General features: G+C 36.8%; 2 protein-coding genes across 2 annotated transcripts; one reads left to right on the forward strand and one right to left on the reverse strand.

Annotated features, from left to right (window-relative positions):
* Positions 1–545: 545 nt before the first annotated feature.
* On the forward strand, positions 546–14,272 carry LOC141433694 (uncharacterized). Its single transcript, XM_074095793.1, has 7 exons — positions 546–572; positions 8,271–8,339; positions 10,413–10,598; positions 10,772–10,993; positions 11,105–11,242; positions 11,692–11,911; positions 12,968–14,272. Exons 1-7 carry the CDS (start codon positions 546–548, stop codon positions 13,480–13,482), a joined length of 1,377 nt encoding a protein of 458 aa, XP_073951894.1. The 3' UTR covers positions 13,483–14,272.
* LOC141433378 (integrator complex subunit 12-like) lies at positions 8,383–9,766 on the reverse strand. The gene is made up of 2 exons (XM_074095395.1): positions 9,066–9,766; positions 8,383–8,721 (listed from the first exon to the last, which is right to left on the reverse strand). The coding sequence occupies exons 1-2, from the start codon at positions 9,492–9,494 to the stop codon at positions 8,440–8,442; spliced, it is 711 nt and encodes a 236-aa protein (XP_073951496.1). The 5' UTR covers positions 9,495–9,766; the 3' UTR covers positions 8,383–8,439.

The raw sequence follows: 14,272 nt of genomic DNA on the forward strand, positions 1-14,272 counted from the left end.
AAGAAATCACTAAAAGTGTTTTCCAAAAAAAAAAAACAACATTGTAGGCGTAACATTTTATCTCTTTGTCTGATAGAACATTGAACTCTGTACCCTAAGAAACAGAAGAGGGTTTCCGATACAACAAAAGATACAGCATCCTTGTCCGCCCAGAATGTATCCAGCCAATGGGAGAGCAAGAATTCGAGGATTGGCCGCACGTGATTGGGGAAGCTCTGTTGCTTTTAGGTTAAGTTTCATCGGAAAAGTGATTTGATATTATCTAAATAGAAAAAAAGATTACTCATCTGTACTGAATTTTTATTTTGTTCGTAGCTTTCGTTAGTGTGGAGCGCGCGTTTGATGGGATGTTACATAAACGGGTCATCTAACTCTGTATCTAGGTATCTACCTAGGTACCTACTCTGCATCTAATTCTTTCCGTACCTACCTACAAAATGACACTTTATTCTTACTTTTAACCTAGACTGTGGCAAAGGCACCTTACCTACTTACGGTAATTGAGTAACTTAGGTACCTACCTACCTACGTTACGTCAGTTAAATATGTCGTCACTACTTTGCACAAAGCTGGTAAGTATCTCAAAATCGATGATCTTTCCGAGTGAACTTAATGAACATTGTTTTAAGGGTCAAATCTGTTGACGTATTGATTTGAGATACGAGATTTTTCAAAGTAGTGACGATATGTTACCAATGTAAGGGCTAGAATCAAGTGGGGTGTTTACCCCCTTACCCACTGCGTACGTTTGTATACGCAGTTTGTTTGTGTACGCAGTAGGTCCGCGATCACATACGTTTTGGACTCAAATGTATGGGATTGTGTACACGTTACTTGCCCACTGCGTACAACGTAGGTAGGTACGAAATTCCATACGTACGCGTACGCTTAACCCACATGACTCGAATTAGTTAAATTAGTTAAGAAAGTAGGTGTACATTTAAATAAATAGTAATACATAAGACAGTTTATCGGTTAACAAGAAGCCTGGGCCATAACCATCACCTAACTTTTTTGTTTATTGAATTTAATGTATCATATTTCTGACTGAAGAATAATTATCTGTTTTTGTTTTTTAATCGGAATCAATGTAAGACGTATCTACCAGAAGCGAAGCGTCCATAGAACACTATTGCCATCGGCTTGCCCATGCAATATTTACAAAATGGGACAACAGGACATACATGATTTATGAGAGATATATGCGATCTTTGCTTCGGCTTTACTACGAAAATATCTGACGCTACGCCACTGATAGTTAGGTAATTACCAAAAACTTACAACATTACAAAAAAAAGGTTAAACTGATGAAGGGTTAGATACAATAATGAATGTTTATTGGGTAGGCAATCGACTGTAGGTACATGATATGTACTTCCTTGGATTGTAGATTACATTTGCACTATGTAATATAATAATAGCTAGTTTTCAAATTATCTTTCATCCAAAATGTAAACTAGAAAAAATAAAAACGCCCAAGTTGGTGCCTACCTATATTGACCGAAAAAGTAGGATAAAAACCTTTAGACTTTGGATTGGTCACCTAGAGCTAATTATCTCTGTAACTACTGAACCGATTAGGTCAGTTGAAGTTTGGTAGGTTACACATTGGTTACACATATATGGGTGAGTGGTGTCCCAAAGGCGGGGGTGTAACGTAGGTACATAAATGAATTTCAAACATAGACCACTTAGGGGGGGGTCATTAAAAAAACGCAAATTAGGCTTACGCTATCTCTTGTGACATAGCTAAATATCAAATAAAAGTGACTTGTTGTGCTGTAAGTTTTTTTTTACATTTTAAGAAAAGAAACTAGTTTTGAAATTATTTTAGAAAATAGGCGAAAATTAACTATTCCTTGAGCCCCCTCATCTCCGAAACCACTGGGCTTAAAATTGCAAAGCCAAAGGAAAATCTCAAAGAAGTCTATGGCGTTAAAAGTAACATAGGACCGTAATGCCTGGGTAATAACCCACTGAACCCTCTCCACTCAGGTTTAACTCACACTAGAATGGTTTTTTGTACTAAAGCTGACCAACGACCATCCGGTTTATCTGATGGTGAGGTTACTGCCAAACATGGACACCTGTAACACGATGAGGGCTGCTGGTGCGTTGCCACTCTAGGAAGACACAATAAGAAGGTAGATATACATTCGCCTTTTAAAGGTTTGCTGTCAAGTCCTGTCGTATTGGAAAACCTCAGCCGGAGTTCAATCCAAATTTTACACGTACTTATATCAACGGGGCAAGAAATAATGCTTAAACTGCATATTGGAAGAGTACCATTCATCGAGGTGGTGTTGATAAAAACTACTTGACGTCGAAAGTAACCTTTTATTAAAGATACCTACTTACTCTGTGGTACCTACGATGATAAAACTTGACGGCTGGAACAATCATAAATAATATACAAAGAGTATAAGTACACTATAGGAGATTCGCGCTGTCATCGTTCATCCACCATTACCTCTCATATTTCGTTTTCTACATTTTTTTTACCGTACAACGGCAAAAACTACTAGATACTGGCAAAATTGTCCTCCGATGGACAGAGCCATATTTTTTTAAAGAAACAACAACAAGTACACTATAGATCATATATAACTCAGTGAACGCCACGAGGATCGAATTTATCGAAGAGTAAGTACTTATCTACCTATAGCACAGAATCACTGATTACAGATAGGTACGGTACATGGTAGGGGATCATAACTACGGTAGAAGCTGGACTGACGGGTGTAGCCTACCATTAGCAAATGTTCAAAACGTTACATTCATAATTCATAATTAATATGGTAAGTTAAGTACCTACTGAACTTAATAAAAAGTCGCTAAGGAGATCTAAGACAATGCATGGTAATATAAAAGCTGCTCTACATTTCCTACATCGATTCATTTGATTCTTGATCCACCGTAGAACGTTATCTCAGTAAATTTGCTCCACCATCCACCATTTCCGTTTCAGTCATGCATGGCGAATAAAAACGCTCACAGAGCCGAAGACCGCTCATGAATACAAAGATCCAAAAATGATCCAAAGATGCTACAGTACAGTCACGAGCGTTGATTTGGGACCCACTTAAGGTCGAATATATGTCATTTTGTATGACAATTCAAAGGATTTTTTGACGAAATGGGTTCCAAATTAACGCTCGTGACCGTACCGTACCTATACTTTGTCACCTCAACGCCTACAGGTAGATACAGTCGAGGAAACTGAATCACGTAGTTACCAGGGTGGAACCTTTGTACCATCAGCCAAATATGTGGTCTACCGCCCTAAAGCTGATACTTAATCGTTAGCATGTCATAAAACAATAATGCCAATAGACGTGTCTGTCACTTTGGGAGTTTGACTTTAGCGACATACTCATCTGATAGGAATTTGTTCAAAAATATATTGATAGACCACTTATTTGGCTGATGGTACCTACGGTACTACTAATGTCATGTTACATTTGCCACAGAAATCATAGCGAAATTGATTATGAAGGTTCCACTCTGGTTACGTTATTCAGTTTCCTCAACTGTATCATTATCATCATCATCAGCCTACAGCAGTCCACTGCTAGATATAGGCCTCTTCCATGGCGCGCCACAACACTCTGTCTTCAGCTCCTCGCAGCCATCCGCCGCAAGCGACCCCCCCGCGCCTCGACTGTATGTTTTGATATTTAAAAAACCGGCCAAGAGCGTGTCGTACACGCCCAGGATACGGATCGGTAGCCATGACGAAAAAATAAAATAATATTTTTCTAAGGATTTCGTATTGTGTACTAAATCTCCCAAGTTTAGGTATATTTTGTACCTAAGGCTGCTTTTACTCTTAAACTACTAATAATCCTAAGTGTTTATATTATAAGTTTTTTGTACTGATTTGTAATGTATTGTATTGTAATTCTCAAGCAATCTTATCCGCTATAATTTTCCTTGTAAATTTGATATAAGTATTTACTACAATTCTGAATTTTTTTCAAATTTTTCAACCCAACAGTTTAGATTTTAGAGGGAGGATGCTCGATTTCAATGAAAATTTGCACTTTAAAGTTGAATATTTCGCAAACAGATCACTGAATAGAAAAAAAAAACCTTAGCAACCCCCCAATGGGTTAACCCTTAAATGGACACAGCGTATTTATCTTGCTATTTTTTTATGAATTGTTGTTTTTTGATTTGTTTTTGGGGTGGAAAAGAAATAAATTGTCAATTTTTTCATATTTTTTTTTATTTTTCATTATTTTCAGCATGTCACTTTTAAAGGACATTGCCATTTTATGTATATACTATACGTACTCAGACCTGTCACACAGGACGGACATTGCCCACTTAACGTAATAAAATATTCTTAGGATACAAACAATGAGATAAAAAAAACATATATTATAATCACTGCTTTTGAGATCATAGTTATTATTTAGGAAATATTTACCTTACGTACACATATAAATGGAAATTATTAAACTTGCCGTAATGAAATAACATCATGCTCCTCAAAAAAAAAATCTAATAAGTAAGTACCTAGTATAGCAATTCCAGTGATGTAAACCAATTGTCGAAATATACTGTACATAGAGTCGGATTAGATATAGTTTTACACGTCTAACCACTGTCTTAGCTCCAACACCAAGATAATTTTCTTCCCACTCTGTAAATTGTACATCCTGAAATGTCATCATCAATCATCGTATGCAAAAAAATCGTAGACCATCCCCGAAGTTCCGGCTCTCACCAAAAACTTAAAGCCCCATTTGTGTGGTTTCTTGGGGTTGTATTGTTTTCGGTGGCCAGCTTTCTTACACTTATAGGGTATAAGCATCTCTTCGATGGCAAAAGATCTTTCTTCTTCGATTTTAAGACATTGCTTATGTACATACTCTATCGCAGTGGACAGTTTGTGATAGCTGTCTTTCGGGTCTTCGTTTGCATTATCACAGAAGTGTAAATCGCGTTTGATACATTTGTAACGTTTCAGCCGCATGTCAGATGCGATAGGCTCAAATCTAAAATCGTTGCTCCAATAATCTTCAATAGCCGGCATTCTTACGATACCTATGAGTACCTCTATACCAAGTAAAGTTTCTATTTATTTTTGTTACACATATAGATATACCAGTTTGTTGTACAGCATACAGGTTAGTCATATCGACAATAAAGTTTAGTAATTCGTCAGTAAACATTTTTTTGAAATAGGTACATTTTATTATGATTGGTTTTTTGGAGTCTTTTTGTATTTTTTATTTCAACTCCAAATTTGTTACTTTTACGGGTATCCCGTGAAACCATATCGAAAATACAAACTGAGACATGGATGCACAGAAAAACCAGAAAAAGAGACCAGCGCTGGGAACCCAGGTCCTCAGCAATCCGTGCTGCGTGCTTATAACCCCTACACCACCGCTGGACAGGAACCTAGACACGAATTTTTCCTATTTATTTATTTATTTATCTATGCATATATATCAGGTTGCTTATTTCTACTACGCTACTTATGCACGGATTGCTGAGGACCTGGGTTCGATTCCCAGCGCTGGTCTCTTTTTCTGGTTTTTCTTTTTAGATTGTCTTAGATCTCCACCCTTTCCCGGCCATGTTACTGTAACAATAGGACAAATAAGAATGCTATAAAGGATTTGCATACATATATTCATACAATTTCAAGTGAAATTTTGTTTAGTAAGCAACTAATATTGTGGTTCTAGCAGTGGACTTTGTCCGTTATAAGAGACTAATATCAGCAGCATAACTTTTAAGGGAATACAGGCAAAGTCCGTTATAAATGACAAATGATAAAATTACAACTTTTAGGAAATATGGGTAATGTCCGTTTTAAATGACAAATATTAAAATCACAACTTTAAGGTATAACGGGCAAAGTCCGTTTTAAGTGACACTCTGATTATTTCAAGCATCAAGAAGAAATTATAGGTATTTTATTCAAAATAACTACTTCATACTTTAAACAAACAGTTATTACACCACAGTTATATAAAAAAAATACATAAAACGTAGTAATACTTACGAAAACAATTTCTTGATGATGAGCCCACGCCGTTTTCGGCCGTTGTACTTTTACGAATGCTCGCTTCTTGTCACATAACGCGTGCGCACTGTCTCTTGATGCGCGAGGAAGAAAGGGATAGCCTAACGAACGTCACTTTGCACGTGGACTGCGCGGCAGTTCGTTCAAATTTGAATTGTGAGCGTTATATTGGTGTGTCATTTGAAACGGACAAAAACAATTTAAGGGTTTACAAGACCTATCCAACGATACCCCACAATATAGGGCTAGTCAGAAATCACCCCTACTTTACGTCTATAGGAGGTACCCTAAAAAAATGTTTTTTACTTTTTTTTATTGTACCACTGTCGGCGTGACTGATAATGTACATACTCGTACATGTCAAATTACAGCTTTCTAGTACTAACGGTCTCTGAGCTTACCCGCGGACAGACAGACAGACAGACGGACAGACATGGCGAAACTATAAGGGTTCCTAGTTGACTACGGAACCCTAAAAAATGGGCAAAATGCGATTTATACGAAGTGTTCCGCGCTGTACCTATTCAAACATGATAGGTAGTATAATTAAATTTTCAGTGCCATATATATCAATGAAATAAAGCCGGTAAGTGCTGACACCAACCACATTGAAGAGGGACTTTTTTGAAGCAATCATTTAGAAGGGGTCTGCTTCCATTTCCATAATGCGTCGCCTGCGTGAAGATTCCTGTTGATTTTGAATCAGGCTTGTGCAGTGCAATGTGACTCTACAATTCCTTAAATATGGAACCTACGGAAGGTTTGTAGCTAACATAACATGAAATTTATAACTGAATGTATTTTACAGGTCTCTATTAACTATTCTTCAGAATTTCTCTGTAGGTACTTGTATGCTTTTGTGTTATAAACTTGGTAAGTCATATGTTATGTAAGATTATTATTAATTACCCTTTTTCTATATCCCACTGCTGGGCAAAGGCCACTCACTCAGATTTCCAACCTCCCCTGTCGGCAGCTAAGTCTTGCCAGTCATTTCTGAATACGTCCGAGTCGTCCCGGCACCTCCGTCTCAGATGCCCACAGGGTAGTAACCTGTGCCCATCTCTCCAGGTGCATGCAGCAGACATGGGCCAGCCCAGTCTCATTTCAGCCTGGCGGTTTTTCATCCTACATCTGCTACGTATAAGTAAGTAGTCAATACAAACTGAAATATAGATGCTCAGAAAAACCAGAAAAATAAGACCAGCGCTGGGAATCGAACCCAGGTCCTCGGCATTCCGTGCCGCGTGCTATACAGCTATACCACCACTGGTACAGACACGAATTTCTACTATGCACCATATATCTCAGCCTGTTTGTTTTCTTATTTAGTCACTTAAGCAGCGACACTAGCGACATCTATGCTGTAGCCATCTGTGCTGTGTGGAGTGTATGTGGTGGTGTAGCGGTATAGCACGCGGCACGGAATGCCGAGGACCTGGGTTCGATTCCCAGCGCTGGTCTTATTTTTCTGGTTTTTCTGTGCATTTATATTTCAGTTTGTATTTTCGATATGGGTTTTACGGGATGACCGTAAAAGTAACAAAAATTTGGAATTGAAATAAAAAAATACAAAAATATTCCAAAAACCAATCTTACTAAGTAGTAAGTATAGTTTAGTAAGGTATAGTAACGAGTAAAGAGTAACGAATATTACTAATGAGTAAAACATTATTTATTGTTTTGAACTAAGTATATAATCTCAGCGGCACAACATTTGGCCCACTCTCCATACAGAATTACCTATTATTGCAAACATTTGAGGGCCAAATTTTTTGCCGCTCAGTATATTACAGAACACTTTTTACTTCATGTAACTAAATACTTAAATGTGAAATCTAACCTTTCCTTCCAACATCAACAACTCATGTAAAAAATGTCACAACCAGTGGCGTAGCTATCGTATGGCCAGGTGGTGCAGTGCACCGGAGCCCCGGAGCTCAGGGCGCCCTCTAACCTAGGCTTTGAGAAAAGAGGAGCATAAAAAAAAACTTGTGAGCAGGCTTGAGCCATTTTTTTATGTTTTGAAATATTTTTGAAGGCCAATATAAGTTCATGCTGTTCTGGAAAGAGGTAGTGAGGGAGGGCCCAATTCTTTCTCTATGCACCGGGGCCCTTGTCCACCTAGCTATGCCACTGGTCACAACATCATAATTCCACTGCCAAATTAAACCCCATGAACAGGGCAGATGTATAAACACAGATCTTTAGTGGCATTCAAGGCTAGAGTGAAAATAAGCTGTTACTGAACCAGAGAGCTACTTCTTTGGCTTCATCTGTCTGCACTTTTCATCAGGTGAGATAGACAAGAGTTCAATTTCTTAAATAAAACAAAAATATGAGGCTCTATGGAACTTTTATTGTTGCATTTAAAATGTTAATTCACCTATGCTTTTTCACTTATGTTTTTTTTTCTCATGCTGCTTGGCAGCTTTCTTCTTCATGATCTGAAGCCTCTTATCCGCAGAGATTATGTTGATATTTGGAGTGGTAACCTTCGATGAGGAGCTTCCCGAGGATATCTTAACAGGTGTAGTGGAGCCAGAGACATGGGTCGGAGATTTGGATGCTGATGATATTTTGGTGTAGTTTGTGACAAAACCCTGGGAGGCAAGGCATGATGCGCACTGCCAGCCGGCACTCATGTCATTGTCGCTGATTACTGGCTTGTGACAATCCTGGAAAGAGCAGTATTAGCATGAGTTACTTATTTATATCAATATAGAAAAATGATGTTAAAATTTTTGGATTAGAATTCACAAATTGAATTTATCGTTTTTATACTGCTCATATAAGACTTATTTATTATGTAAGGGACTATGCAGTTTTTTTTACGCATTACACAAACATGTATTTATTATGTCGCAGTAAATTCCCAAAAAGTTAGTAAAAAGATTCACTTCAAATTGTGTTTAGGTATGCTCATCATTTTTGTGTAAATAATATGTTGTGTGCATTGCATTAGCCCTAAACAGAAAATTAACTTTAAAACCATATTCCTAAACCGTAATGGCAAACATACCTGATGATATAGCGCGTGGCAAGCATCACACTCCACTAATCTGTTGCCAGCTTGCACAGCAATCTGCCTGCACACTGCACAAGTTAGGTCCTCCTCCAGCAGATCAAACGGCAGCTCCCCGTCCATTACGGACCCATCATCATTCTCCCGCTCAGGTATTTGAAGCTGCTGTGGACTCTGTTGTGGTATCGGCACAGTCTTAGCACTTGCCGCTTTCTCACTCTTGTGTTTCGCCATCCGAGGCGATTCCATCTTCTCCTCATTCAAGTATTTCTTTGGCAACACGTTGCCCAAAGTCTTCGCACTGCCATAGGTCTGACGAATGATGTCGTCGAGTGTAAGCCTCAATTGTTCGGTAGAATCCGATGCACTAGAGTGCAAGTGCTTTAAGCATAATTTTATGGCTGGATCAAAATCAATGGATGTCATTTTTATGATTATAGCTTTATGTAGCGTAAGATCTTCCCGGCTTAATGATTGATTAAAATGTATTTATTGAGATATTAATGCCAAATTAATGCATACACTGCGAGCGAATTTTTTAGAAAATTATGGCAGTTCTCTTCTCTGTGATTGTGATATTTATGATGTGATGATGATTTTTCTTTTGTTTGATTGACAGTTTTTTTTAATGGAAATTTGTTTGACAGTTGAAATGTTGTTTCTTCAAAAAATATGTCTTTAATAAAATATGGCTCTGTCCATCGGAGGACAAGTTTGCCAGTGTCTAGTAGTTTTTGCCGTTGTACGGTAAAAAAAAAAAAACTAGAAAAAGAAATATGAGAGGTAATGGTGGATGAACTGTAGTATATATTTAAATGACGTGACGACCACACTTTATCTAAGATACTAACTTTAAATAAGAAATTTATTGGCCTGAGTATGAGTTCTGTTCTGTAAAAAATAATTACGATTATTACTCAAAATGGCATGAGAATAAACCACACGCAAGTTTTATGTCGACGATTAATAATGTAGCTCAAAAAGTTTTAATCTATTCGAGCAGCTAAAAAAAAACGCTTTCATGTGGGTAAAATTGCACGATGATGTAATTATTTTTAATTGTTGTTGTTGTTTCTTTAAAAAAATATGGCTCTGTCCATCGGAGGACCATAGTAGTTTTTGCCGTTGTACGGTAAAAAAATTCTAGAAAACGAAATATGAGAAGTGATGGTGGATGAACGATGACCAAAGATAAACAAACCCACCAAACGTCACAAGCACGTCATTTCAAAAAATAGTCTGTTCAAACGTGGTTCAAACGAACCAAAAAAAAGAAACAAATAAAATGAAACTAATATTTGTAGCATTTTCTATATTTTTTGCCCTCTGAAATGTGCAAACCAGGAGGGGCCAGACCCATGGCATTACAAAAATGACGCATCATTACTGGAAAAAGAAAACATCGATGTTACACCCGATCTTAGGATGCCCTTGCCTCCAAAAAGAAATTTCCAGTCTCAGAATGCTGGAATAGGAGACTGGTTTTTTAAAAGGATACTTGCAATCGTATTAAAAGGAGGTCAATTTAAAGTAAGCGTATTTAAGTGTATTTTGATTATAAACAAACCTTTTCATATTTGTAAACATGCTAGAACATAAAAATAAAAGCTACTTAGCTCTATCTTGAAATTGCCTTATTTACAGTGTATTATTTTTATTGATTTGTAAGGGTTCAGTTTGATAAACACGTTCTATTTTTACAGAAAAATGAGGATAGCTCAGTTGATGTTTCTGTTCAAATGAGGTTTGACGAGAGCCAATGGGCCACTCTAAATGAGTACCTCGCTCCAAATGTTGCTCTTTCTGAAGAAATGTTTCGACGCTCAGTAGGTTATATTGAAAATGCTATCTACCAACCTAGTATTACAGAGAGAATAGCTATAGCATGGCATGACCATATACAATTTTACATCATGGAATATAAGGTAATCATAAATATGGAACTTTTTATTTTTAAATAATTAACCTCCTCTATTTATTATTAATTACCAGTACCATTTTTTATAAAAATGTTTTATTACTATTTTTTATTCCAGATGCAGATTACAATGACTCTGGGAATATTGGCAGCAGTTGGTGCACTGTTATGGCTTTGGAACCATATGTCTCATAAGCACTTCAAAATCATCTTGTTTGCTGCTCTATATTTATATGAAGTGGTTGTTTCGTACAAAGTAAGTATTACACCTTACTTTATTTCATGTTATTCAGAATAGTTAGCAGATAAAGTAGTAATTGTATATAAAAATATACAACTTTGTTTCAGTTTTGTCTGGGCATTATGAATAATGACCAATTTATCACTTGGTCCACAACATACCGAGGGTTCCCTGGTCAAACCCGATAAATTGAAATAATCAACTGTTGAAGAAAAAGAACACTATATGTAGGTTTAAATTAGATTTTTATATGAATTATTAGATCGAGTTATTGGGTTTGAGCAGGGAATCCTCGATATATATTATTTGTTTGTTTATAAATAAAAGTTTGTAATCCCATATAAATACTTGCGATTACAAAGTTACACACTATCTAATATCCAAATCACCAATCGTTTTAACTGTTCTTCCAGAAAATACAGGCTTGAATATTTTAGATCACTGCTAGTTGTTAATAATTTCAGGAAGCAGATCAAAAGGAATTTGAACGCTATATGTCAGCCATCAACACATGCAAATGGTTCTTCTGGTCATCCGATTGTGAAGTGCCTCCACCAGACCCTACAGTATTTTTGAAACACATGAATCCTCTGAAAATTGTTCTGAGAATGTTCACAACAATTGTGTCTGAGCCAATGATCACCATTAGTGCTACAATGCAAACTATAATACATGGAATTACAGGTATGATCTACTAAGAAATGCAATCTTGCTTTGGTAACTTTTTATGACCAATATTGAACCAATTGGAGACCCTGAATTTATGACCCTGTGCATCATGGGTGAGTCTAAACAGACCTGGGCTAAGCAGCATGCAATGTAAAAATTAAGTGCATGGATATAAAATGTATAAGATTATTTTATTTAATGACTATCGTTTACCTGCGGCTTCGCACGCGTAAATAATTAGATACAGCAGTTGAGTTGAAATTCCAGGAATTTATTAAATTCTCATGGGAATTCCCTAAAATTACATTGTGGTTTTCATTGACATGCCGTTACATTAAAACACCCATGCCAAATTTCATGACTCTAAGCCCAGCGGTTATTACTTCGAGATTTTATCCCTATCCCGTGGGAATATTGGGATAAAAAGTAGCCTATGTGTTATTCCAGACATCCAGCAACCTACATACCAAATTTCATGACTCTAAGCCCAGCGGTTGTTATTTCAAGATTTTATCCCTATCCCGTGGGAATATCGGGATAAAAAGTATCCTATGTTTTAATCCAGGTTATAAACTAACTTTTTGCAAGATTTCATCCAAATCTGTCCAGCCGTTTCAGCGTGAAGAAGTAACAAACATACTCACTCACTCACAAACTTTCACATTTATAATATTAGTAGGATTAGTATGATTTAACCCTACATAGTATTGTTCTGAAATTCCAGATAAATAAATGGGAAAGTATACATATGTACTAGTTGCCTTAACAACCTTTAAAGCTTACTAGCTAACTCTGCTGCATAGAATATATTTATCACTCATTATGCAATTTTCTGGAATAAAAACTATCTTATGTCATCCCAGGGTCTTCAGATACCTCCACACCAAATTTCATCTAAATTGGTTCAGCGGCTTATGTGTAAAGAAGTAACAGACAGACAGAGTAACTTTCACACTATAATATTAGTAAGGGTCGGGTCTGTGAACTAAAGAGGACTAAATAGACAAGCCAAAAATGCGTTTTCTTGTATGTCTAAATATGTGATATTTAAATCCTTTTTTTCTGTTTCAGATGGAATGTGGTTCCCTCTGGATAAAATAATGCATGGAGTATTGACTATATCCTTTACTCTCATACTAGTTGTCCTCCTTGTAATGATTGTCTTTACATACTTGCTTAACATTCCATTTAGCCTTAGTTTTTTAGCAGGCCTTGTTAGTGTTGGTGTTAATGAAAATAGAAGTAGATCATTTATTCCTAGTAATAGAAATAATCAGGCATCTACTGATAATGGTGATAGAATTAGTGGTGCTACTTTAGACAGGTTATTAGAGGTATGTTCGCGGGCTTTGAGTAGCGCACAAAACAGTAGCCCTAACTTCCTCCAAGGGTCAGTAGGTAAGCCTATGCCAATTCAAATAAGCAATGAAAATAGACCCACAACTAGTTTAAAGAGATCTGCCAGTGCTGGACGTCTGCAAGACTACAAATCACATGGAAACAAAGAATTCACATTGGATAATAGTATAAGGAATAGGAATAAAACAAAATCAAGATCTCCCAATGGCGGCGGGGATGCGTTTTGATGTGAAAGTGGAAGAGATGAAAAACAGAGGTCTTAACTTAACTTTTCGTATGCTTTGGCCCTATGAATAAATTACTTATTATTTATTCGTAGTTCGGCACTGATCATGATTAATGTAAAATTTAAGGCTATCGTTTTCTATTTTTATCTTAAGTCTCGTTATTGATATTATTTGAGACAAAGGCGGCTAGAATGCAAGGTTTTTTTTAACCTTCCGCGTATGAATTGAAAGGTTAACGCACTAGGTATAATGCGCTAAGGCTCCTTTTAAATTTTTTTTAGCATTAATTTACGCTACAAAATGTGTACGAGTGAGTAGTACTCGTATTTATGGGCTATTCCTAGTAGTACCGAATACTGGGATTTTCTCCGAGTTCGCGCTGCGAACAAGTGGGAACAACAATCAGAGTACGCACTGCGAATAAAGGGATACGAAAAACTAAGAATAGCCCATTACCTATATAATTGTTAAGTCCCAGTTGTAGCTATAAAACTTTTTTTTTTTGTTGAAATGTTGAATTGTTTCATATTTGAATCATTTCTAATGTTTTACTAACACTGTGATATTATTTTAACAATAATGATGAAATATTTTGTTTATTTTAAGCTGGCAAGTTTTTGTATTGTTTTTAATATACTAGTCAAAATTAAATATGTACCTTGTTTAATTGCTTACTTTTGGCAGGCGCGGCGCACTCCGCGGAATAGGTACGATTTTGTAAGTATCAAAACACCCCACGCCGGCGTGGGTTAACTCACGAGGGCTATGAGCACCGCCCGGCATGCACGCT

This window comes from Choristoneura fumiferana, chromosome 12 (assembly GCF_025370935.1).
Source record: "Choristoneura fumiferana chromosome 12, NRCan_CFum_1, whole genome shotgun sequence".
NCBI classification, from domain to species: Eukaryota; Metazoa; Arthropoda; class Insecta; order Lepidoptera; family Tortricidae; genus Choristoneura; species Choristoneura fumiferana.